A 26,865-nucleotide genomic window follows, 5' to 3' on the forward strand; every position below is an offset into this window, starting at 1 on the left:
AATTTAATCAATTACGTATTTTTATGAAAATTTTATTGTTCTTCTGATGGATTTTGTTCATTCAACTTATTTCTATTAAAAATCCACAGTCCACCTATCAACCACAGAAAGACACAGGACAGGCTGAGAAAGGATGTGAAATAAAGCGCACCTACGTAACTATTTGTTGAATCGTGCACTAGACCTAAAATAATATTTAATTTTAACAATAATACAATATAAATTAAACTCTATATGATTAATAATTAAATATAATGGTGAAAAGGGTTTTCAGAGTCTAACTAGTTATCTTCTGTTATATATTTGTATATATTTACATAACAAACGTTATAACAATTTATACACATCAGAGAAGAGAACTTAAAATAAAAAGTCGAAACGTATGATCTAAAAATTTTTATAATGTCTATTATACAAATATATAGCAAAAGATAACTAAAAGAACTATCTGGAAACCCTTCTCATCATTATATTTAATATTAATTTTATTAACAATAATAATATTTCTCTATAAAATCTTGTGATCGAATTAGCATTAAAAAGAGAGAGAAGATTGTTCTTATTGTACATTAAAAATTTCTCTTTACCAATAATTGGTCCCAGGCTGATAGACAGGATGCCATTACAAACCATCTGAATACCGGATGCAGCCGGCAACCTCTCCAATGGTACGTAATTAGGAATGATTAGAGCTTGGAAGACAGCTTTGGTTCCCTTCGCCAATCCAATTATCAGGGCTACTCCGATTACAATGACGTAAGTATCACCCCACGTTGATAAAACTGTCAAGAAACTAATATGAGAACTGATTTTATACAGAAGTTTATAGAAAATATAAGAAATGTGAAGATCAATAAAAGTGCGTATAAATGTTTGAATTCAAATAGATATAACATAAAATAATATAATCAAATAATATTAAAAATATTGTAACATAATAAAATATGTTATAGTATTTAGATATATGTCACAGTATAATTAATATTATCGATGATTTGTAAATGTTATCGATTTTCATACAATATGCACTTAGCCATCTAGTCAACCCACCCCAAAGATCACCTCGTGAAGAGATTCCTCGTGTTTGTATATTTTACGTGGCGGTACGTACTAGTCCTTCCAAAGGTCGATCCTAGCAGAGATAGCACATAAAGATTCCTGCAGGTCCAGCCGGCTTTTTGTGCCAACAATGGTACACAGAGGCGTCCTGTAATATCCGCGGCAGCTTGAATCGACATTATCGTAGCTATCGACGTTCTATCGAGGTTCGCCAATTCGGCTAGGATGAAAGGTATCGTTGCGTTGAAATTCGTCTCGGCCACCAAAGAGACACTCATACCTGTTTTTGAGGAACGTATTATATACGTCTCTCAACATTTTAATTTTATTTCGACAAGACTTGTGAGATCAATTATTATATAATCTACCTAGTACTATCGCTATATAGCGATTATCACGAAGAAGATCGAGATCCATGTTTGTAACAATTCTTTTAAGGAACGAAGTTTGTTTATCTTTTTTTACTTCTCTTTCGCTATTCTCTGGACGACAGTTTGGTTGTCTTTCCTCTTCAACATTCCGTTCATTTAATAATAATTGAACAGCGTTATTTTCTACATTTGCTTCATCGACACTTGAATTTTCCTCTTTCGATATATCAGTAGTTTTGTCTATCAGAGCACTCTGCTAAAAATGGAAGAAGAAAGAGAACCATCCAAATATAATTTACATTTCGCATATTGTTGATGTTTGATAATAGAGTGACTACAATATATATAATGAAAAATGAAGAAAATCGGTGTAAGATTGCTCACGTACCTTAAACTCACCTCTTTCTTCTTTTCAAATGGTCTCAATAATGATGCACCAATGAAGGAATGTGCAGCGATTCCAGCAAGGGTCAGGAGAGTGCCGATCGTAGCAAAATTCTCGAGAAGTACATCTATCAAAAGGGGCATTAAAATTGGACCCAGACCAGTTAATGTAACTGAAAAACCCATAGCTACATTACGTTTCTTGCGAAAATATGTGTTCAGAGCTAATGTTGTCGCTGGAAAAAGAATTCCTTGGCCGATACCTGTTAAACATGTATATTTTGCAATTAACACTGTCATCTTTTTAAAACAATAATAGTGTAATTAATATATTAGAATTCAAATCTCTCCAGTTATAAAATAATTTTAGAGATTAATGATAATACAATTACATTATTGCTGTTCTGTGTGGTAACTGAAATTACTGGAGTACTAAAAGCTGTAATATTGAGTGTTACTAAATACTGAACAAAAATTACGTTGCAACAATCAATATGCTTTGAAGATTCCTTTGTTTATGTATACTATAGTTTTACTCTGCACGAGTCTATTTTGCTCAATAGAACACAGTGGCGTTCAATACAAACGATTACATGGCACGTCATTATAGTTCTCATTATTATGCCTTGATATTCTATAGTGTGAATTATTTACCAATGACAATGCAGTAAGTGATAATAAGAGTTGGGAGTGAAACTGCGAAGGCAGCGGCGCAAATTCCGAGGACGACTGTCAAGCTGCCGAAGTATGCGACCTGACGGAAAGCGAATCTCTTCATCATTGGACCACTTATGAGACCGAGACTGCATGTTATTGTTCCATTAAGATGAAGAATCAGACTCGTTTGCGTCGCAGTGATGCCGAGACTTGCGAAACGTTCTGCGAAGATAAGGCCGAAACATTGCTGGACCGGAAGTACGGCTAGCTAACAAAGGAAATCGCAATTATTCTCGTGAGACTACATTGTTCAATTTTCGTAATATTCACATCTTTTAAAATATTATCTATTATAACATTTTTAGGTAAAAGGTTATAATCTTGTAAGAAAATAAAAATATGAATTTTTTAAGAATGTCTAAATGTCTAAATCAGTTTTTATTTACACAAGACTTTATGTCTTATTAAAAATAGAATATTATCAAATTTATCATTAAAAATGTTACATATATTGACAGAATATATGTACAGATTTTTGAATAATTTCATTCATAAATGTATTTAGTTTATTCTTCGTTAGAGCTTCAAATTATTAAAACAATTTTAAGATTAAAATTAAAATTGGAGAATAAAATATAGAATAAAGTTTTATACACAGAGAAAAAGTCTCATTTTATTATTATTAAAAAAAAAACTTACATTGATAACAGTCACTCCAACAACAATCATCCATGCCCAGCCCCGATCTGTCATATTACTTGCCATTCTATCAATCGCTATTCTACAAGTATATCATGAGAGTGTAAATTTCTAGAGATTTTCAATTGTAGCCCGTGTTCGTATCATCAATAAACTGCAAACCTAACTGCTAGACAACGAACATACAATCACAAATTTAGTTGGACAGGTGATAAGATACGCGCTGCGGATAAAGCCCCTCTCATTTCGATTCAGCTGTTATGTATATCATTTATTATACATATGTATAACCACGTATGAATTGTAGTTTTTTTGAAATTAAAACAGCTGCATTTTCTTTATTACACATTCACATATTTACACTTTTTATCGTAACCGTGTGGTTTAATCTTCAATTAACTAATAAAATAGTTATATTTAATAGCAAGAATGAGCTCTCAATTACTCGTCGTAATTCAGCTCAATTGACTGTATCGACCTCAATTATATAACGAATAATAGAATAATGATCTTGATATGTTGTTTAAACTATAACAATTAATTTTTTAGAAACTACCGATAAAATTCTTTACTTAACAGTTTTTGCAAATTCACTCTACCTGTAAGTTTACAACAAAATTGACATTGTTTCAAATTATCCTCTTTTTGTTTTCTTAAAAATCTACAGTAATCGAAATTAAGTGCAAATGAAAATGGATGTTGACTTGATCAACTAGTTACTTAAACAGTACAGAAATAGCATGAAAGTAACATGTTTAACTTGTTATTCTGTTTGTTCTTTATTAGCGCCTTGGCTTCTTTATCTGTCTTAATGACTCACAATCAGTTGTTCTCCCTTTTTCTTGTGCGAATTGCTTACTTTGTAATCAAGCGAAAACATTTAATCAAGTCGTTAAACTTCTGCGTTGGCAAGCAATTATATCGGAGTGCATTCTTAAGTACAATAGGAAAATGCCGCAATATACTACCACACATTAACACTCACACGCATGTCAATTTTGAAAATTTTTATAAATATCGAACAGGATTTTATAACATGCTCCGATGCGGATATTCTGCGCATAAAGCCGAGGAAGATATGTTCTGGCACGAACTGCGGACGATCCGAGACTGACCGAAGAGAAAGAAGTGCGATGAAAACCGGCTCCGCTACTCTATTCGAGACCAAGCACGATCGTTCGTAATGTTTTTACTCGTCTGAACGCACGCGTCCGTGCAGTGCTACGTTGGGGATACTTATTATTTATAGATGCTTTTGTGAATTCAATGCAAATTAACAAATGTGTTTCATTATGTCGCGTAAATGCAACGGCACAAGCTCGCTATATTACACTTGGTCATATCAGTCACAATTCTATCTCGTTTTATTGAAGCACTTTGCTGTAATTTGATATAAAAAATGCAGCTTCTTTTTTTTTAGAAAAAAGCATAAACAGATATAAAATTAAATATTAATTATTTATGAAATATTTATCAAACTTGTCCAATTTGATAATTTTTTCGGACAAATTTAAATATGAGAATATAATGTTTAGATTTTTTTTATTTGTGTACAGAATAATAACCGATTTGATAAGCAAGTTTTTTCGGATAATCAAGAAGAAAATCTGTTGCACTTGTAAAAATACGTAGTGTATAAACATTTATAGTAGATAAGATACATCAGTTCATCGGAAAGATTACAAATTACGAAGTCACTAAGCACTTTTAACGTACTTTGATGCATCATTTTTTAAATAGAAAATTAAATGTATTGTAAAAATAAATTATTAATTTAAGAGAAAATTACTGGAAAAATGGATGATTTATTTGATCACAATTTTTATATCGTACTAAATTGAAAGAGTTTGACATAATTGATAAAAATACAATAGGAAATTTTAAGAGACTACTATATTTAAAATATTATTCTGTTGCACTCCGTTGTAATTTCTTAACAACAGCAAGTTGTCTACAAAAGACACGATACAAAAATTCAGTACTCCACACGACAGATGTGACAAATATCATGGCAGTCATCACGTGAATACAGATTTTGTAGCTTCCGCTGACATCTCTGATGTATCCTTTTTTAACAGAAAGTACATACAAAGGATTAATTTACGCATGATTATTTTAATACATAAGAAACATTATCTCTTACATTATAAAATACAGTATAAAAACGTACCAATTAAAGGACTCATAACGATTACGCATAAGCCTTTAAACACCATAAATATTCCAAATGCACTTGGTAGCTTCTTTAAAGTACAACATTCGGATATGCAGAGATTTAAATTCACCAATGTAGCACCACGTAGAAATCCAGCTACTACTAATGTAGCAATCAACGGTGTTTTTTCTGTTTGTTCCGCTAGTACTATGAAAAAAAAAATATTTCTCTACATATATTCATAATTTTTTGTAAAATTGTATTCTGTATTAAACTTTTGTTGATTGACCGTTTTAATTATAAATATTTATTTTACACATATATTCTAATAAAAAAATTCTATGATAATTTAATGTGTAATTTTAAAAATCATCATCTATAATTAAATAAATTATAAATAAATGTGCATTGCAGTAATAAAGCTTAATAATAACTCTTTTAAACTTAATGAGAAAATTACTGGAGCGTGTAATTCCAACGAGGAAGCCGGAAATCCAAAAAATTATGCGTTTTTTCCAACCGAATTTGTCGAATAGTGTTGGTAACAGCAACCTAGCGAGGATATCGGTGAATGCAGTCAGCGACAGACAAAAGGCTACCTCCGCTTGTTTCATTCCTGCCATTCGTCAAGTTCCTACGAGTAGTTTATGTAACTCACGAGCAGTGCCGTAGCGAGGATGTTTGCTGAGATCGGTGTGTTTCGAGGTCCCTACAATATCGCTCTAAACAGATTTGGATATATGCCACGCAAATAATTTTCAATATTTTCATGTTTAGAACACACGAGAACTCTTTCAACAAGTTAATACACATCCTTTGCTACGGTACTGGTTACATTTAAGTTATATATTTGCAACTCTCACCGAGATTCGATAGAAAGAAAGGAGTCATTAATTTAAAGTTTGACTCAGCCACATAAAAAAAGCTGCAACCTAAAGCAGTATTTAAGTAAGTGGAATTTTTAAGAAGGTCCAAGTCGAAATATGTTTTTAGATTCTTCATAAACGATTTCTTTCGTGACACTGATTCGATGTCTGCGATTTGATCTTTGGCCCACATTGATCCATTTGACATTCTTCGTGCTCCAGTGTGAGTCGGTTTCATTAATAAAGCTTCATTCTCTGGTTTTTCATCAGGCTCTTTCTAAAAAAAATATGTATATCGAAAAATTTGTATTAGATATTTTTCGATATTATTATAGATAAAAATTATTATAAATAAAAGTAACATACACATTCTTTCTTTTTAATAATTTAATATAAAAATTTGGAATGTCAAAAATTTTGTTGCGTGAACTATTTAACAATTCAATATTTTATGAATTAAAATAATTAACCTTGATTGGTAGTATCGACGATCGTTCTTTAAGTGGACGTAACAAACATGATCCTACTAAAGAATGTAATGCCCATCCTCCGGCGATAAGTGTTGTGCCGCGAAATCCATATACGTCCAGAAGCATATGTACTAACTGAACAAATAAATAGTTAATTCTAAAAATTTTTCTCTTCTCAAAAATCTATGTAGATATGTACATCAAACTTACCAATGGTACACACATCATTGCTAACGCGGTTCCTGCCATAGAAAAACCTACTGCTTGTCCACGTTTTTTGTCGAAAAATGTATTTAATGCAACGAAGGAGGAAGCCATGGCAAGGCCGGTACCTAAACCTATCGTAAGATAAATTATATATGTAGTTATAAAATAAACTTTATTTATATAAATACATATTTGTAACTTTTTAGACGGTAAAAGTATATAATTGGTAGATTCTATGTATATAATACCTCCTAATATACTATAAGTGCAAATAATATATATTATACTATCAGCTTGCGATGTAATTATTAAACCACTGCAGCTTAGCAAAGATCCAAAAAATGCAACTTGTCGGTAAGAATATTTTTTTAATAATGGACCAACTAAAAAGCCTGTAAATTTATGATTATTTTAATAATAACAAATAACCTTTTTTTTTAAAATAACATAATAATTACAATTTTTATTGTAAACTGTATATTACATAAATCACTTTTATATTATAATCAATTTTACCTGAAAAATTGACAATAGCATCTAAGACGCTCATTATAACTGATGTCCCAATGGAATCGACGTTGAGATCCTTCAACAGATCTTTAAATAATAATCCGAATGATGGATCCAAGGATCGCAAAGAGAGCTACAATTTATATTGTTATTTTAACAGAATATAATATAATAAATAAGATTTTTCTATACATGTATGTATATATGTATAATTATTATTATCATTGCAAATGATTAAAAATGACCTTCTATAAAACTCTATCTTGTTTTTATTGTGTGTCCTACAATTATCAATATTGATATATGTATATACTTAGAACTGAAGGATATTTAATAGCCTATAGTATAATGTAAAAATAAAGATAAAAAATAAAATAACCGTTTTTATAAAATAAAGAAATTTTATAAAAATTCTCTCTTTACCGCTTTCTATTCTATATATATAATACTATATTTTTTCTAATAATAAATTTTATTTCGTTATTTTCTTTGTAATATAAGTATTATTATTTATATTGAATGTGAATTAATAATTCAAACTTTGTACAACAGTAATATAATAATAATTCTGTTAATATTTACCGTAATTAGACTGCTTCCAAGACAAACAAACCAACCCCAGCCACCATCTGGAGCTTGTCCTTTAATAACATTTTTGGTATTTTCTGTCATCATTCACGATTTCTCACACAGTTTACTATAAATTATTAACGTTATTAATGTTAAAAGGTATTATCGAGAGCTAAATTGCCAACAATCTCTTTAAATCAATATGATTTATATGATATTGTCACATGAACACTTTCTAATTGATACTGATACTAAGCGCCAATTAAATAAGTACGCTTGTCACTGTGTGACTTTCTGTTTCAAACTAAGCGTCAAATACGCTTGTCTATTTACTTCTCTTCACTCGTCTCCCACTCTTGTGGAAAAATACACTGGTCAAGCGGGGGATTTTGAACGAATAATCGTTGCGTGTGTAGTCAATCAAATCGTATATTTGAAACTATATAAAGCAATAAATAATATATATAACATGTATATTACATAATATCAGGGACAAATTATTTTGGTATTCAATAAATTGAAGTAGTTATAGGCACACGCAAGGTATAATCAATTCAGATTTGGCGAATATGCTGAATGAAAACATATCTTTTGTACGTATTGTCACATGTTCGAAAAAGTACTCATGATTTGCGTAATAAATTTTCTTTAATATTGATATCATTAATTACAAGTAATAATGTGCATTATCATTTATGCTTTTATTTTCTATGTTATCTAGAGTGAAAGATAACATATGTGCAAGATTATAAATTGTGCAATAATTGTAAATAAGCTTTACCAAATAAATAATATTGTAACAGCTATTTAGGTAGCTGTCAAAATGACATCAAATGATGTCTTTCATATCAATAAGACGTTATTAAAACGTTACTTTGCTATCTGAATGTATGTAAATTACAATAGCATTTTATTTTGTGTTATCAATAGTATGTGCTACAATGTCGTAATTTTTAATGTCTCCACAGAAACTATACTAAATTATTACTTGATGCATAGTATACAAATAATAAATATAATAGAACTTACCGTTAATCATAAAAATTGATTTTTCTATAAATTTCTTTGACTACTTCTTGTACCGTTTTATACATTACTCACGCTGAACTTATTTCTTACTCAGCAGCACAAACGTTTTTACTGCTCGTCAGTCTGAGTAATCTGAGACAGCTGATATAATTGACAAATAATTGTTAACGTCAGTATCCACTGTGGTCACAAGCGAATCATTTGCAGCACTGGTCGACCTTCGTTGGTTGGACGTTTTATCTGTGTCCATATTGTATATACATGTAGATAGCACTGTAGAGGCGATAGGTATACGTTGGCCTTATATATAAAACGTTACCTGCTTTTATCAATAAAATTGTTGCAATAATTGTGCAACAATGTTTTTATACTATAATATCACATAACAACGCAATAAATGTATTTTTACGTTGTAAACTTGTGCAATAATAGAACTAATTATTATGAAGTTTAAAAATTACAAGTTAAAGACTATATTTACGTTTAACTTTTGTTGATAAATTCCCGCATATGTATAGTTTACGTTACATAGACTACAGAATTTCAGAAATAAATGCGTACATTACCAATAAAAGAAAAAGTATAAATATGGACCTTGAATATTAATATTATTGAATCTTTAATATGCCTTAATATATAAATATATTACAAATAGAATAGTAAATGCGCTTATAATTATATTGTGGCGTTTGTTGATATGAATTATAAAATACGCCTTAAGTTAGGCAATTGCGAGATGTACGATGTAAGACGAGTAAACATTACTCAGGTGCAGTTTATTTTAGTTTTTCTGTAATACATTTTTTTGATAGCACAATTTCTTATTTTAAAATAAAATTATTGTTATATATACTTATATCAAATTAAATACTATTATATTGTATATATATAATATATATTGCATACAGTGCATTTGATACACATGTAAAATACATTTCAATATCTAATGCGCTATGTACAATACCACCATGTAAGCAATGTGCTGTACGTTATGGTATATATATTGCGTAAACAAAGTTGTCGGCAATTATTTTGTAGGCAAACGGAACTCTCTTACCATTAATAGCTAATGACTAATTTTTCAATATTTCATCAGATTTTGATTTTGTTCTTCAATTGACAATCAGTTTTTAAATATTAGTTTCTTAAGGTCAAAAAAATATGTCGTCTTCGACTGCATTTGAACCGATTTGGTTAATGACATTGCACATGCTCTACTTGGTATGTTTGTTCAATTAAGTATTTTTTTACAATAATGGGAGTGGAAATAAGAGATGTAAATAGACAGCATATTTGATGTTCAGTATGAAATAAAAAGTCACAGTGACAAGCGTATTTCATTGTAACGTCAATAAGTAGAGCATGTGACGTCATTAATTCATCTCAGATTTGTTCAAATCAACTGTGATCAAAAACGTTATTATTACTATTATTATCAGTTGTTATTGATAAGATATCAGTTCTCGAATTCGTTAACATCTCTTCAAATATTTATTTTTCTAATTTATTAAGTAAATTTCTTTAAAATAAAAGTTCTCCGGAAACTCTTCTATTTCTTTATATCTAGGTATTAATCTACTATCGTAAATTTAAGTAGATATTAATTTACTATCGTAAATTTAACTAGATATTAAATCTAATATCGTAAATTTAACTAGGTATTAATTTATTATCGTAAATTTATACATATACGTTTTCTTTCACAATATTTTGTTAAATTAAAAATTGACACATACTGCTGAAAAACTCAGAATTAGTCGTTAGTTATGACAGCACTCAGAGTATACCTAATTTTTTATATTGATGTAAAAATTAATTATTATATGTACATAAAACTCGGCACCAACTCACTAGCATTATCAGTAACTGACTAATGTAATCTATCATTACAGAACATGTCACTGTGTACAAGTGGCACCATAGACAGATGGATACAGCGGAGTTTAATTGAGTAAGAATTAAGAATTATACAGAGAAAAATAAAAGACATAGCATTAAGAGATCTTTCACCTTAATATCGCGCTTATCTGGCGTAAATCTTTGAATGTTATGTACATAAATCACACACAGTAGCCGTAGATTTCTTATCTCTCATATGTGCAAGTTTACAGAAATGATGAACTGGTGACAAATGGACAATAACTGAGCGAGGATAACTGATCAGTTAAATGATGGCTAAACCGGACAGCGCAAAGAAATTTTATCAGTTATGTATCAACATAAATCAAAAAATTAAACAAATATTGAGTTTTTTTATTGGTAACTAGTAAATCTGTTTTAATATAATGATTGCACTGTCATTAATTGCAATAAACAGTTAGTTTTTAGAAACTGGCTTTTATTAATGATTCTTTTTATCAGTTTTGACTATATTTTTCTCAAAGGTTATTTTATTCTTCTTAATGTTATTACTTAATAATTATACTTAAAATATTTTATTTTAATCTTTTATTTGGTAAATCTTCGGAATAGGAGAAGCAGCTCCGATCTTCTTGACATATGTTGTCAAGGTCATGATCCTGAGTAACTTTGCCTTAACAACTAGCCGTCGCTCGCCCTTCATTAAAAAGATATTAACAAAAAAAGTTTCAAAAATAACGTCCTATTTCTGCTATATATACAGTATTAAATACTATTCTACATAGGTTTTGACTTTCCACGCGAAGTAACTTTTACTCCCCCCTCCCTCCCCCTGCACAGGGGCACACGACTTCTACGATTGTACTGTTGCTATGATAGTACTGTCGGGGCAGACCTCTGACGACGGTGTGGGTGCGGGGGGGGTGACCGGAGGCCGAAGGCCGCCCCCTTGCACCCGCTCGTGTGTGTGTGTGTGTGTGTGTGTGTGTGTGTGTGTGTGTGTGGTGTGTAAAACATCAAGTAATAGACTCATAATCGTTATATAACGAGTGAAACACACACACACACACACACACACACACAGGGGGTGGGGAAGGAGAGAGTGAGTTGTGATTCGCGTGAAAGTTCTTTTAAGTTCATGACATTCCTAATGTACTATTTTGGTACAAGAGAGTACAATTATGAACATTACATAGCTGAATTTTTGTTCAAAAAACTGTATACTTTTGACAAACGTATTGAACGATTTTTTGAAATAATGAGTAACTTGTATCCGTTAGAATCGTAACATAAAATTCTCCATAGATATTCAACGTTTATTTAACATTATTGTCATTTAGTAATGTTTTTTTTATTATATACAGCAGTATAATAGTACGTTATTTTTTGAAACTTTTTTTGTTAATATCTTTTTAACGAAGGGCGAGCGACGGCTAGTTGTTAAGGCAAAGTTACTCAGGGTCATGACCTTGACAACATATGTCAAGGTCAAGAAGATCGGAGCTGCTTCCCCTATTCCGAAGATTTACCTTTTATTTTATTAAAACCTTTTTATATAATTTTTGCAAACTTTTCTACAAAATTAGTATAGGATACAAAGTTTTTTTACCTATACATGTACTGCAATATATATATATATATATATATTTAAAGAAAAATAAAATATTAAAGAGTTATAATTACAAAACATTATATATTTTCTAAATCTTTGACAATTTGTTTTATTGCTACATTTAGAGTAAATTCATAATAATAAGTTAATCTTATTTATCGTCAATTAATTAGCTATAAAGAATAACAATATTTATTATTCGATTAAATAACAGTTAATTTAATTAGAGCACTTTTACGAAGATCGTGAAAAATGTACATAAGGCATTACGTTTACTTTGGCTTTTTCTTTTTCTCTCCGATTCCGTATTTACAGATGCTATAGTGCTAATATTTCACTCTGACTTAAGAATGGGTATTTAATATGATGACACTTCTACTACTTAGATAAGAAGAAGTTTGAAATCGTTTCTGGCATACCCCGCTTAGTCGGAAACTGTCTACCTTCGATTATCGTGGAAGTGTATTGAAATTGTTGACGTGCTTTAAATTTATCTATCGTTATTCTGCTAGGTAAATACTTAAATCTTATCTTCAAATCCGACGCAATAAAAATAGCCAAAATATATAGTTTGATCGAATTAATCTAATAAATGTTGCATAAAGAATCTACTGTTATAAATAAATTATATATAAAAAACTGATAACAAGGAAATAATTAATCTTATGTTACAATATTTTTGTTAAAAGAATTACCTCCTAATTCAATTACCTCCTAAAGTCAATATATTAACATGAAATTTTTATTTTATTTCAAGAACTTTTAATTTTTTAATAATTTATATGACGGAAAGAAAATATACAGTATTCAATAAAATAAATAAATATTTTTAACAATATATTAGATAAGTATGATGTGAATACACAAAAAATAGTTAAGCTAAATCTTTAGTGCTTAAATATTCAATAACTCATATATTTATTATTACATATCCTATAAACAGCATGCCAAATTTAATTTTCAGTCTTGAAACGCAATCGTAGCATAATTAGAGTAGTAATATCACAAATTATATAAATTGACAAGTTAATAATATTAATATCCATGGCATAAGGCATCTTAGAAAGATCTCAATAATCTGATATTGCTAAAAACATCTTAAAATCTATAAATAATATAATCTATAAATAATTTTATAATAAATATAAAATTTACATATTAATTAGATATTTCAAAAAATAATTTATTATGTTTATTAAATTATTTATTTAATTGGTTTTTTATAAATTATTTATCTATCAAATATTATGATAGACTCGAAAATAAAATATTATATTTTTATTATTTTTATTTTTTCCCTGTTTTTAATAATAATTAAAGTAAAAATATGTAAATATTATTTTTGTATCGTTGATAAATTTATATCCGGCTAAATAACTTTTTTATTATATTTTATATTTTGCGAAAATATTGTAACGTTTTATAAAGTGCTCGAATAAACCAGAGAAGTGATTATTGCTACATGACAGACGTCAACGGCACGATGACAGATACACCCGCTATCAATAATGCTGTTGAAGAAAAAAATGGTATAACTGGAAAGTTAGAAGAATTAATAAGTGAAGAGGATGAAATTACTTTAGAAGATTTGGCGCCAGACGGTGGATGGGGATGGATGATTGCACTAGCAATGATATTAATTATGGTTAGTTTAATAACAATTTATAGTTACGTTATGATATTCAACACACACTGAGAACTATTGAAATGGATACATCTCTAAATAATATTTGCTTAAAAATAATTTCAAAACATTTTCCAACACAAACGTGAAGAAATTTGCATATAGATATGCAATGAAAAATTAATAACATCCTTTTTCTCGTTGTTCTAGTTCACTACAATAGGTCCATCATCATCATTTGCTATAATCTTTGGCGATTTCCTCGAAAATTCCGGGAAGGCGGGTATGGCATCAAGCCTTTTTAATTCTGTCTTTATGGTCAATTATTCTATTGCTAGTAAGTATATGTAACATGTATTTAATAATTAATATTAAAGAAAAGATTAATGTAAAAATTTTACATTTCTATATAATCATTGATTTAAAATTTCTATTAATATAATTTAATACAAATAATTTGTAAATATTGAATTGATAAAAATGTATACTTTTATATTCTTTTCTGTGATAAACTTTCCTCGGAAGAAGAAACTTGCTTTCAATGATAAGAAGATTAAGTGGCTTTCGAAATAAACGTCATTGTTCTGTTCTTATCGATGTCAGTTAAGTCAGTTAAATCATCGGCTTCTTGTTACAAGTTTTATCACTGATAAAATATGTAAATATTATTTTTGTATCGTTGATAAATTTATATCCGGCTAAATAACTTTTTTATTATATTTTATATTTTGCGAAAATATTGTAACGTTTTATAAAGTGCTCGAATAAACCAGAGAAGTGATTATTGCTACATGACAGACGTCAACGGCACGATGACAGATACACCCGCTATCAATAATGCTGTTGAAGAAAAAAATGGTATAACTGGAAAGTTAGAAGAATTAATAAGTGAAGAGGATGAAATTACTTTAGAAGATTTGGCGCCAGACGGTGGATGGGGATGGATGATTGCACTAGCAATGATATTAATTATGGTTAGTTTAATAACAATTTATAGTTACGTTATGATATTCAACACACACTGAGAACTATTGAAATGGATACATCTCTAAATAATATTTGCTTAAAAATAATTTCAAAACATTTTCCAACACAAACGTGAAGAAATTTGCATATAGATATGCAATGAAAAATTAATAACATCCTTTTTCTCGTTGTTCTAGTTCACTACAATAGGTCCATCATCATCATTTGCTATAATCTTTGGCGATTTCCTCGAAAATTCCGGGAAGGCGGGTATGGCATCAAGCCTTTTTAATTCTGTCTTTATGGTCAATTATTCTATTGCTAGTAAGTATATGTAACATGTATTTAATAATTAATATTAAAGAAAAGATTAATGTAAAAATTTTACATTTCTATATAATCATTGATTTAAAATTTCTATTAATATAATTTAATACAAATAATTTGTAAATATTGAATTGATAAAAATGTATACTTTTATATTCTTTTCTGTGATAAACTTTCCTCGGAAGAAGAAACTTGCTTTCAATGATAAGAAGATTAAGTGGCTTTCGAAATAAACGTCATTGTTCTGTTCTTATCGATGTCAGTTAAGTCAGTTAAATCATCGGCTTCTTGTTACAAGTTTTATCACTGATACTTTCATACGAAAAATTAAACTGAATGACAGGTGTACTAATCGAAGTTTTGAACCGGCACGCAAGTGATTATAATGCATACGTTTCCGAAACTTAAAAATCACAAGGAGCATTTGAATCTAAACATAATCAAATTTTTGCTTATGAAAAAGATGCTTAATTTTATTATCATAATTATCAACTTAGAGCATCATTATTAGTAGTGAAGAAATGTGCTTTCACTGCCAAAATGGAAATGAAGGTCCATACATCAAATAAATACTGAAGATAAATTTTATTGTAATATAAGTCAAAGGCTTTAAATAAGAAATTAAATAGAATTATACATCGAACTATTATTATTATATAAGCAAATTTATATTATTAATGTGAAGCATCTAAATAACATAATGTTTAAAAGTAATATATTTTGCTAAATGTAGATGTTTGTAACTTCAAGATAATATATAAGAAATATGTAGATATTAAAATATAAAATAAATAATAAATAAAAAGTCTTATTATAAAAATTATTAAAAAATTAAAAATTCTTAGTGTGTAAAAAGTTACATTTTTTTAAATAAATTTAAAAATGAATAAAGGGCATAAGAGTCAAAAATTAAAATTAATCTTATATGTCAATTTAAAAAAAAAATTTTTATTACGAAGATAAAATAGAAGATTGATGTTCTTAACAATATAATATGATATTGACATTAGAATTACATGTTTCGGCTTCTATATTGAGCCATCTTCAGATCTTCAACATCAAAAATATAAAAATAAAATAGATACGCAGTGGATGTTCCAGTTAAGAATTCTCCGATGAATAAAACTTCGACAAATCAACTGTTCTAATATAGTTGGTCGACTGAATGCAATCCTTCATTATCATTGGTTCAAACTATAAAAATTTTTTTTTTAATTGACGTATAAGATTAGTTTTAATTTTTGACTCTTATACCCTTTATTCATTTTTAAATTTATTTATTAACAAGAGTCCTTTATATACATAATTTTACATTTTTTTAGACTGCATTTTATTCATATTAATAAAACAATATTTCTTTTATTTATGTTTCTTTTCATTTAAACATTAAACATGATTTTTGCAGGTTTGCTGACCAATACATTGCTGAAGAGATATTCTACAAGGCCGGTTGGAATTGTAGGTGCACTCTTCTTTGCGTTATCTAATATCATCATAGCTTTCGTCAGAAACATATACGAGATGGCTTTTATCTGTTTTCTTCAAGGTTTTGGAATGGGCTTAATTTTTACAATTATCAACACGGTTTTCAACTCGTACTTTGTAAAGAAAAGAGCAAAAGTAAATCAATTATAGATTATTAATTGGATCTGTTTAAAAACGTTGAATTCTTTTAGCTGACTAAATTATTTATTTTTTCTTCAGGTGATGTACGCGTCGCAAGTTATCGTTGCACTGGGCGGAATTATTTATCCTACATTATGTGACAAGATGCTGCCAATCTACGGTTTTCGCGGTAAAATAAATTTGTTAAAAATAAATTTCTAGAAATTTTTATTATAGTTAATTTTTGTTCTGCATTGTTTTAGGTACTGCGGCAATAATAGGCGCTCTAAGCCTTCATAGTGTTGTTGGAATGATAATGATGCATCCCGTGGAATGGCATGCTAGAAAGCTGGAAGATGTTCGTGCGGAGAAAGCTCGTGAGAAGGAAAAAAAAATTTCTCAAGAATTGGCACTATCGAATCGTCATTCAACTATTGACGTGGTTCACTTATCTATTAAGACTAAATGGAGCAGTCTTCGGAGTCTCAAGGAAGAAAGAAGCTCAGAAATGCCGTTGCTGATTGTTAAGGTGATAGACAAAATCTATTAAACCCTAAAATCCATATTTTACTTTGTCAGTCAAAATTTTAATTCTTCTACACACTTCCATTTGAATAATATTAAGTTGGACCGGAAGAGATGTTCGACATAAACAACTAACAAAAGCTATAAAATTTTGTTTACAAGGCTTCTGCGCAAAGAGTTGCGTCAGTCTCAGCAATTGAGGGTCGTGGAAGAGCAAAATCAGGATCTATATGGGAAAGTTTATCGAGACGTACATCGGCTATTTCAGCCTCTAGCTTAGTTAATTTGGCGACTCGCACGACTTGTATATTGAGCGATTTAAGGCAACTTCATCTGGAAAAGAAATACAGTGGGAGACAGGTAGATAAAGAAAATCGAGAGAAGGAAGAGAAACATAATAAGGAAATCCAGGAGAAGGGAGAAAAACAAAATAAAGAAATCCAGGAAAAGAAAGAGGAGCAAAGTAAAGAGGTCAAGGAGGAGGAAGAAAAACAAGAAAAAGAAATCCAGGAGAATGGAAAGAAACAAAACACTGAAATAGAACAAAAGGTGACAGGGTAAGCATACTATTAACAGTTATTTGCATAGTTAAATATATAATTTGTACGTCTTAAGGTTTTTCAGGTCCTAGCGGATTTGTTACTATTGTGTTTTAACTTACTACTTGTATCTCTACAATTCAATAATGTAATTTGTTTTTCGTGATAGTATATTATATAATAGCTTTTTTTTATAATTTACTTTAATTTATCTTACCAATATGAAAGGTACAAAACCATTTTGAGAGAACTTGTGGATATGTCCCTGGTGAAGAACATCTGTTTCATAAATTTGTGCTTTGGCGTCAGTTTTGTGTGTAATGCCGATTTTGACTTTTCTTCTCTTCTTCCACTTATGATGACCGATGCAGGATATCCAAAAGCCGATGCCGCATTGAGTGTCACAATTAGTGGAATTGCTGAGCTAGTGTCAAAAATTTTGTTGTCAGTTTTTACACTGATAATAAACATAAAATCGAAGTATATATTTTTTACTGCCACAATCTTGATGGGATTCGCAAGAATAGGTAAACATATTTAATCCTATAATTGCGTAAATATTGCTAACTTTTGTTTCTAAAATGTATAAAACTTATAATGTATAGGCTTTCTATTATATGAGCATACGCTTAAAGGAGCGTTAATTACGATAGCGTTAATCGGCGCTGTGCGATCGTGGCTGCTAGTTCCGCAGCCTTTAGTTATCATAGAAGACCTCAACATAGAAAAATTTGCCTCAGCTTATGGTATCAACGCTGTCATCAGCAGTTTAGTTACAATAATTTTTGGTGCCATCGTAGGTAAATTGAGAAAGACTGTTGTACAATTTTTGATGTAAATAACATCGTATGTGTGTTTTGTTGCAGGAATTATCAAGGATTGGACTGGTAGCTACAAAATATATCAAATTTCTCTACTAGTAATGAATAGTGTATTTATTTTACCTTGGATTTTGCAATTCATCTTCGTGGACTTCAAAAAATGGCGGAAACATCGCGCACAAAAAACTAACACCATTGACTATCGGTGGGACTAAAGAGACATGGAACGTCTCAAGAATATTAATGACTTGTACTGATCCACTTATTAAGTTGCATTTTTGCTTCTTTTTCATTAAAACGTTTAGAATTTTTAATTATTTTTGATATCATGGTGCATATCAGTTATTATATATGTAACTTTCTATCATTTGTAATTTTGTAATTCCGTTCTTTTTTATAATAAATATTTTTAAATAAATTGGATTTAAATTTTTATGTGATAAATACAAAGATAGTTTCCGATATTTTTCGAAAAAAAAAACTGAACTGATGAACTGGCGAAAAAAGAATTGAGAATTATTCATTAGAAATGATAATACTATTAGTGTCTATATAAACCAATTTTTTAGAATAATAAAACTGATCAGCCTGGTTAGGTCATCTGATGAACATTAGTAACTGACTTCTTGTAATTATTTGTAACAGAACTATATATTACAGAACATTATGATGATAATGACTCCTTTTATTTCCTCATGTGGAGCATAGGACGTCTACAGGCCTCTTCCACTTTTGTCCAAGGCCTATATTCGTTTCTCGAATCAAATTGTTTTCGGATTTGTAGGTGATTGATCTACAGAATCCTACCTCAGTCAGAGACAAATATCTATTGATGTATACTGATGTATAGGACCTACAACGCCGAATCCGAACGGCGCTGATGATCATAGATCTTTTGATCACCAGGTGGAGTCATTTTTTGGCTCATTAAATGAAAAATCTCGTTTGGGCGAACGTGGGATTGAACTCGGGTTTACAGATCGCGAGTCAATCGCACCGAGCGGTGAGCCACTCGACGCTACACAAACATTATACATTATACTTATTATTTTACAAGGCACCGCTGACAGATAGTTTAATTTCTCAGCTAAACTACCTAAAAATGTTGAATTCTTTACTCTTATTATAAAAAATATTCTCTTTCTTCGAGGTGATGTACCCATTACAAATCATCATTGCATTGAGCGGAATTATTTATCTGATATGTGAAAAGATGCTGCCAATCTATGATTTTCGCGGTAATTGTCACAAAGATAAAGTTTTCGAGATTTATTATAATTTAATTTAGTTTAGTATTTCTGTTAGGTATTGGCGCAATAATAGGCGCTCTAAACCTTCATAGTGTCGTTAGAATGATAATGATGCATCCCATGGAATATCATGTTAAAAAGTTTTAAGATGTTGCGTTAAAAAAGCGCGTGGGAAGGAAATAAAAACTTCTTGAAAATTGGCATTGTCGAATCGTCGTTCAATAATTGATGTGATCCACTTACTTTTTAAGAGTAAATGGAGTAGCTTATTTGTAGTCTCAAGAAAAAAAAAGACTTATAGAAATGCTGCTACCGATTAAAGTCTGTTAAGGGCCGTTAAGATGACAAAATTCATTAAATCTTAAAATCCATTTTGCTTTGTTAGTAAAATTTTAATTCCTTTGTACAATTATATTTGAATAATATTAAATAAAAATGTGGACTAAATAAATGTTCAATACACATGATTAAAGAAAACCATATATTTCTGTTTACAAGGCTTCTGCGCAAAGAGTCGTGTCAGTCTCATCAATTTTGAGCCACGAAATCTCCTGTCAAATCAGGATCTTTATGGAAAAGTACGTGTATATCAGTATCGAATATTTGAGCTTTTAGCTTAGTGTATTTGGCGATTCGCACGATATCAAGCGATAGAGCAACTTCATCTGGAAAAGAAGTATAGTAAAAGACAAGTAGATAAAGAAAATTGGGAGAAGGAGGAGAAACAAAATAAGGAAATTCAGGAGAAAAAAGCGAAACGAAATAAAGAAATCCAAGAAAAAAAGGAGAAACAAAGTAAAGAAGTCGAAGAGGAGGAAGAGACACAAAATAAGGAAATCCAGAAGAAAGAAAAGAAGTAAAATATAAAGGAGAAACAAAAAATGATAGTGTGTAAGCATACAATTATTGTATTAACAGCTATTTGCATAATTGAATTTTTACCTTTGCGTTACTAATAAGCATTTTAACTTTCAATATATATTTCTATAATTTGATAATGTAATTTGTTTTTCATAATACATTAATATATAATATATATATATATATATATATATAATATATATAATTCCACTCATTACAATTTACATTTTGATCTTGTCAATTTTATCTTGTCAACATGGAAGGTATAAAACTATTTTGAAAGATCTCGTGGATATGTCTTTGGTGAAAAACTTCTGTTTCATAAATTTGTGTTTTGGTATCAGTTTCATGTATACTTCTGACTTTGGTTTTACTTATCTTTCCAATTTTGATGACCGATGTAGGACACTCAAAAGCCTATGCTGCATTATTTCACACAATTAGTGAAATAACTGAGCTGGTTTCAAAAATCTTAATATCAGTTTTTTCACTAATAATAAACATATAATCCAAATATATATTCTTTGCTGCCATAATCTTGATGGAATTTGCAAGAATAAGTAAGTATTTAATCCTATAATTGAATAAATAAAATATTGTGAATTTTTAGTTTTTAAAATAAAATTCACGCGATGCGGGTTTTTTTACTACGTGAACGTACGCTTAATGACGTTTTAATTGCAATAGCATTAATCGGAGCCTTGCGATCATGGTTGCTATAGTTTCGCAGCCTTCAGTTATCATAGAAGACTTTAACATAGAAAAATTTGCCTCAGCTTATGATATCAACTCTGTATTTGTCAGCAGTTTAGTCACAATAATTTTTGGTGTCATCATAGGCAGGGCTGAATTTATTATTTTGAGGCCCTGGGCCATTTCGTCGATGAGACACGTGTAAGAGCACTAATTTTTCCATAAAATGAAAAAGCAATAATAATTCATTTATTCCAATTTTTTAAAAATATTCGATAATTTATTACATTAACATTATGTTACACACAGTTCTGAAAAAATAATCTAGTAGAAAAAATATTGTTAAATTGTTAATTGAAGTTAATTTATAAACATTTTCGTCTCATTTTTTGTTCGCCGAGCTGCGTATATAAAAAACTCACTGTCCCACGAGTATGCGGTTTTGGGAGATTAGGTTTATAAAAACGAGACTCACGTGCACGACTATTATCTGCAGTTCGGGACACGTGAGACTCGCGATCTCTCACGTATGGGGTTTTAAGAGCTTGGGTTCATAGAAAAAGATTCGCGAGCTCGCCTGTCTATGGTTTTGGACGCGAGGATCTAGCTGTGAAGCTGTCCCCCAGCCCCTGGTACGCGTGGTTTTGAGGGCTTGGTTTATAGAAATAACTAAATTAACTGTGAGGCCCCCTGGGAAGATGAGGCCCTAAGCTGGTGTCCAGTCTGGCCTAGATCCGGCTCTGATCGTAGGTAAGTTCAGAAAGACTGTCATACAATTTTTTATATAAGTAACATTGTGCGTGTGTGTGTTTTGTTGCAGGAATTATCAAGGATTAGGCTGGTAACAAAATATATCAGATTTCTCTACAAGTAATAAATGGTGTATTTATTTTACCTTGGATTTTGCAATTCATTTTTGTGGACTTCAGAAAATGGCGGAATTATTGCGCGCAAAAAACAAACACCGACGATTGGTGGAAATAAAAAGATGTAGAACGTCTCAAGAATATCAATGACTTGTACTGATTCACTTATTAAATTGCATTTTCGCTGTTTCTTCATTAAAACGTTAGGCATTTTTAATAATTTTGTTATATCATGGTGCACACACATATCAGTTTTTATATTTACAGCTTTCTGTCATTAGTATAGAAAAGAATTTATATTTTTTTGTAATTCTGTTTTTTTGATAATAAATATTTTTAGACAAATTAGATTTAAATTTTTATGTAAAAAATACAAGGATAAATTACAATATTTAAAAAAAAATGAGATATATGAGATACGTATAGTATTGAAATTGGAAGATGAAATAATGTGATTTTTTTTTTAACGTTTTATTTGTTCAGGATTATATGAAGTAGGTTAATTATTGATTTTATAAGTAATTATTAGTTCTAAATTATTGACTCTTAAAATTAACAAAAGATTAAAATTTCTATATTAATACACACTTATTTATTCTGCAAATAAATTGTAAAATATAATGTGTCTCTCTCTTGATGACATTTTTAACATATTTTAAATATAATATTTATAACATTAACTTTTCCATTTGGGAAAAGTCTAACTAGTTTTATTGATCTAGAAAGACAAATAGCAAATTATTAGATAAATGTACTTACTTAAGTGAGATTAATGGTAGAAAATAGATGTCTTACTTAAGGATATCGTCAATCTATTTATATTTTACTGGATTATATTTTACGCAGATATGTGGGATCGTTAATTCCTAATTATTCTTGGCATGATGCTGGTTTACGTGGCTCGATTTTAATCTTGAATCCATCTTGCCTTTTCAAAATAATGTCAGCTCGTAGATGAAAATCATTGTCTGACGTTTCAGATATAATACGGTAATTTCTCAGTATTGTTGACAGCAAAACCTTCAGTTTTAGCATAGCGTATTTTCGTCCCACGCAAGACCTATGAAAAACATGCTATTATTATTCATACATGTTAATATTAAATAATATTAACGAATATGACAATATTTTGCTGTTTATGATAAAATATTTTTAGATGTCGATATTTCATGAACAAACATTTAAACTTAAACGGATTTTTTTAACTATAAGTTTTATTGTTTACATTTATTATCAGTTTTATAGTTTAGAAAAAGCCTCAGCAAAAAATTACTAAAAATAAAAAAATGTTATTACTACAAAATATAATAACTATTAAATACCTTGGCCCAGCGCTAAATGGAATATAAGCATAATAATGTCTTTTTTGCATGTTTTCCGGTAAAAAGTTGTCTGGATTAAAAACTGTCGGATTCGGATAATACTTCTCTAAGCGATGTGTTATGAATTGTATAATCATTACTGTGCTAGACTTTGGAAGAACATAGTCTCCTGTAACTATAAATTAAATTAACTATATTTATATATATCTCTTTTCAATTTAGAAATGTGTTCTTAAAATAAGTGCCGATGGAAAAATTTGCACGAAAAGCTACATAGATTGAGACAAGATCTTAGAAATTCTAAATTTTTTCGATAATATTATAAATATTCGTAGTAAGATATAAAGTGGCGTTATCTGTTTGAAAAAACCAAGAAATCCCCCGCCCTCAAATAACGCCACTACGGGACTATACCTACAAAGAATTTTTTTAATATTGTCACAACCTGTAGCTTTTTTGTATATTTTTGTAAAAATTTTTTCCGTCTAGAAAAAATTTTCCGTTGCAACTTATAACGTGCTTGTACATTTAATACTATAATAATTATCATTGTTTTAATAATGTTTTTAAATCCAAATAACTTACCTATTTTCACATCCTGGTTAAGGTGCCTGGCAATGAGAGGTACCGGTGGGAAAAGTCTCAAAGTTTCCAAGATAACTCTTTCGAGATATTTCATTTCTAAAGTATCTTGGAAAGTGCATTGTCTGTTACTATCACCAAAAATTGAATCCAGTTCTTCGTGTACACGAGCCTGTATAGAGAAAATCATTGAATTAAATCAGAATGAAGAAGGAATAAATTATTATATATGACTGTTATATTGAAACCAAGCAATATATCGACCTTTAGCTCTTAGGAACGATTGAAGATCGTAAAATACAATGTTATTGAATTACTATTTTAATTTAACTTAAATATATGTTCAGTTATTGATGAATAAATAATCTATTAAGATGGGTGATTTTGTCAACGGTAAGAAATTATTTATGAAGTTGTGTGTTTCGTGTCATACTGTGGAAAAAGGTGGAAAACATAAGATAGGTCCTAACCTGTATGGCATCATGGGCAAGACTTGTGGAAGTAGGCGTTTCTCATTAAATGTTCCAATATTTTAAAGACAATATCTTGATTGAGCAAATATTTTAATGAAAAACATTTCAGAAGAGGCATTTTAATAATTGCTTAATATAATAATATTCATACGTATCTATATGATACTATTATACAAATGTAAAGTTTAGAAACTTAATTTATTATGTAACTGTTTTATCTCTTCTATAAGCTATTTCGGGATTTAAATCCACGGAAGCTATAAAGGAAAAAGCTATTGTGTGGAATGAGAAGACCTTAAATGACTATCTTGAACTTCCCAAGAAATTCATCCCAGGCACAAGTATGGTATTCTATGGCGTCAAAAAGACCGAAGATCGAAGAGATTTGATCGCTTTCTTAGCTACTTTAAAGTAGCTTTGTGTTTTAAGTAAAACAGTGTACAGCAATTTTGCAACACAAATGCAAAGAGATGAAACTATCAGTTATTAATTATTAAAAATAGTAATAATGAATGTACCTGAATATCTGGATGATTTCCTAAGACACAAAGTGCAAAACTCGAGCCAGCCGCCGTAGTATCATGACCCTATAATAAATCGGCAATTACCCTTTTTGGTATATAAATTAATAACTTACAATTTATTATAGCAATGCAATGTGTACAAGATATTTTGTAAAAACTAAGAAAAATTTAAATTATAAAAGTTCATGTTCAAAGAGATTTATAATAATACTGAATTTACTCTCGAAAGGAAATTGAGAGTATTGTCATACCTCAAACATGATGGTATTTACTTCTTCCCAGATTTCCTCATCGGTCATTTGTCCATTCTTTTTTAACTCGAACATCATTTCCAAGAAGGCAATTCGCTTTTTGTCACCTATATCATTCTCATCGATGTCATCAAGATCATCTCTTACGTAATGCAACTTATAATTAGCAGTATTGTTTTTCACATTTTCCACATTTTCAATTATATCCGACTTTTCTATTGATTTATCGTTTTGTGCTTCTTTTAATTGTTGTTTTGCATATTTTTCTTCGACATCTATTGATTTTTCTTTGATTACATGTTCTGTCAGTGTATGAATAATATCGAGCAATTTTTCTTGGGCCTTTCCAAGTTTCGAATATTTAAAAAACATATTCCACCGTAATGATACATCATAATGTCTTCGATGTAAAATGTCGCTCATTCTAAAATATTTAAATTATGATGAGTACATTTTCTATGTGATAAATATTTAATAAAATATTAAGTGTAACTTTAAAGAATCAACAATATATACTTCATCACGGCCATAGCATATTCATATCCGGTTTTTTGTCTTTTTTCTTTCTTAACTCCCATTGCTGTTTCTGTTAAAATGTCAACCGTTACGGCTGATAGATAATCGTGGCAATCGAATTCCTTTCCAACTTTATCGCGAAGTCGGTTTACGAGATCTATGCTATTTTCATAAAATAAAGGTACAAACGTCTTTAAGATATTCATATGAAACGTAGGCGCAATCACTTTTCTATGTCTGCGCCATTTGTTGCCTTTTGTGATCAGCAAACCATCTCCAAGCCAAGGTTTAAACATTCTATAAAGGAGATATAAAGAGAGAAAAAGAGAGAGGATTATTTAATTATTTCTCCAGAAAAGATTAATAAGCATTTTATAATAAATGACAGAAAATTTAGAATAAAATTTGCATTTTTAGTTGTAACGTATATATATGGGAATAAAACATAATATGTAGGGTAAACCCGGTATATACGCCGCACCTATCGAAAACTTAATTTATCAATTATTATTTACTATGTTTAAAGCAAATTAATTATACAAATAAAAACTTTGTATCTACTACTGTAAAAAAAAATTAGAAATCCAAAATAATTTATTTTCCATATTATAAAGTAACTTTTTCAAACCCCTGCATTTTTGCCATTTATCCCATAGGGGGGGGGGGGGGAG

The 26,865-nt window shown here is 29.7% G+C and overlaps 6 protein-coding genes and 1 pseudogene across 9 annotated transcripts in view; 4 read left to right on the plus strand and 3 right to left on the minus strand.

Annotated features, from left to right (window-relative positions):
- LOC108777802 (monocarboxylate transporter 9-like) lies at positions 1–4,265 on the minus strand. Of its 4 annotated transcripts, none has more exons than XM_018544770.1 (8): positions 4,156–4,265; positions 3,171–3,339; positions 2,469–2,739; positions 1,830–2,077; positions 1,428–1,686; positions 1,112–1,339; positions 588–782; positions 1–184 (listed from the first exon to the last, which is right to left on the minus strand). In XM_018544770.1, the coding sequence occupies exons 2-8, from the start codon at positions 3,234–3,236 to the stop codon at positions 33–35; spliced, it is 1,419 nt and encodes a 472-aa protein (XP_018400272.1). In that variant the 5' UTR covers positions 3,237–3,339; positions 4,156–4,265; the 3' UTR covers positions 1–32. The 4 variants fall into 4 exon arrangements, with proteins under 4 accessions (XP_018400272.1, XP_018400271.1, XP_018400270.1 ...); XM_018544769.1 differs by having other exon boundaries at positions 3,171–3,336; positions 4,030–4,265; XM_018544768.1 differs by having other exon boundaries at positions 3,171–3,336; positions 3,991–4,265.
- An 810-nt stretch (positions 4,266–5,075) lies between these two features.
- Positions 5,076–8,050, minus strand: LOC108777773 (monocarboxylate transporter 12-like). Its single transcript, XM_018544732.1, has 9 exons — positions 7,961–8,050; positions 7,385–7,511; positions 7,117–7,260; positions 6,872–6,999; positions 6,662–6,796; positions 6,189–6,468; positions 5,786–5,941; positions 5,341–5,532; positions 5,076–5,236 (listed from the first exon to the last, which is right to left on the minus strand). Exons 1-9 carry the CDS (start codon positions 8,048–8,050, stop codon positions 5,076–5,078), a joined length of 1,413 nt encoding a protein of 470 aa, XP_018400234.1.
- Positions 8,051–13,911: 5,861 nt separating this feature from the next.
- LOC108777774 (probable transporter MCH2) lies at positions 13,912–14,424 on the plus strand. The gene is made up of 2 exons (XM_018544733.1): positions 13,912–14,094; positions 14,284–14,424. Exons 1-2 carry the CDS (start codon positions 13,912–13,914, stop codon positions 14,422–14,424), a joined length of 324 nt encoding a protein of 107 aa, XP_018400235.1.
- A 458-nt stretch (positions 14,425–14,882) lies between these two features.
- LOC108777820 (monocarboxylate transporter 9-like) lies at positions 14,883–19,071 on the plus strand. The gene is made up of 9 exons (XM_018544791.1): positions 14,883–15,047; positions 15,237–15,363; positions 16,772–16,986; positions 17,071–17,161; positions 17,235–17,500; positions 17,659–18,053; positions 18,264–18,562; positions 18,641–18,835; positions 18,902–19,071. Exons 1-9 carry the CDS (start codon positions 14,886–14,888, stop codon positions 19,069–19,071), a joined length of 1,920 nt encoding a protein of 639 aa, XP_018400293.1. The 5' UTR covers positions 14,883–14,885.
- Positions 19,072–20,009: 938 nt separating this feature from the next.
- LOC108777822 (uncharacterized) lies at positions 20,010–22,794 on the plus strand (annotated as a pseudogene).
- Positions 22,795–23,362: 568 nt separating this feature from the next.
- LOC108777821 (cytochrome P450 4g15) overlaps positions 23,363–26,865 on the minus strand; it is a 4,921-nt gene continuing 1,418 nt past the window's right edge. The window contains exons 3-8 of the mRNA XM_018544792.1: positions 26,195–26,491; positions 25,679–26,102; positions 25,422–25,490; positions 24,434–24,602; positions 23,849–24,023; positions 23,363–23,586 (exon numbers count right to left, since the gene is read on the minus strand). Coding sequence (XP_018400294.1) covers positions 23,397–23,586; positions 23,849–24,023; positions 24,434–24,602; positions 25,422–25,490; positions 25,679–26,102; positions 26,195–26,491 — 1,324 coding nt within the window. The 3' untranslated portion in view covers positions 23,363–23,396. The remainder of the gene's footprint in view (positions 23,587–23,848; positions 24,024–24,433; positions 24,603–25,421; positions 25,491–25,678; positions 26,103–26,194; positions 26,492–26,865) is intronic.
- Positions 24,805–25,318, plus strand: LOC108777823 (cytochrome c). Its single transcript, XM_018544794.1, has 2 exons — positions 24,805–24,931; positions 25,134–25,318. Exons 1-2 carry the CDS (start codon positions 24,805–24,807, stop codon positions 25,316–25,318), a joined length of 312 nt encoding a protein of 103 aa, XP_018400296.1.

Source organism: Cyphomyrmex costatus, unplaced genomic scaffold (genome assembly GCF_001594065.2).
Source record: "Cyphomyrmex costatus isolate MS0001 unplaced genomic scaffold, Ccosl1.0 scaffold467, whole genome shotgun sequence".
Taxonomy (NCBI): Eukaryota; Metazoa; Arthropoda; class Insecta; order Hymenoptera; family Formicidae; genus Cyphomyrmex; species Cyphomyrmex costatus.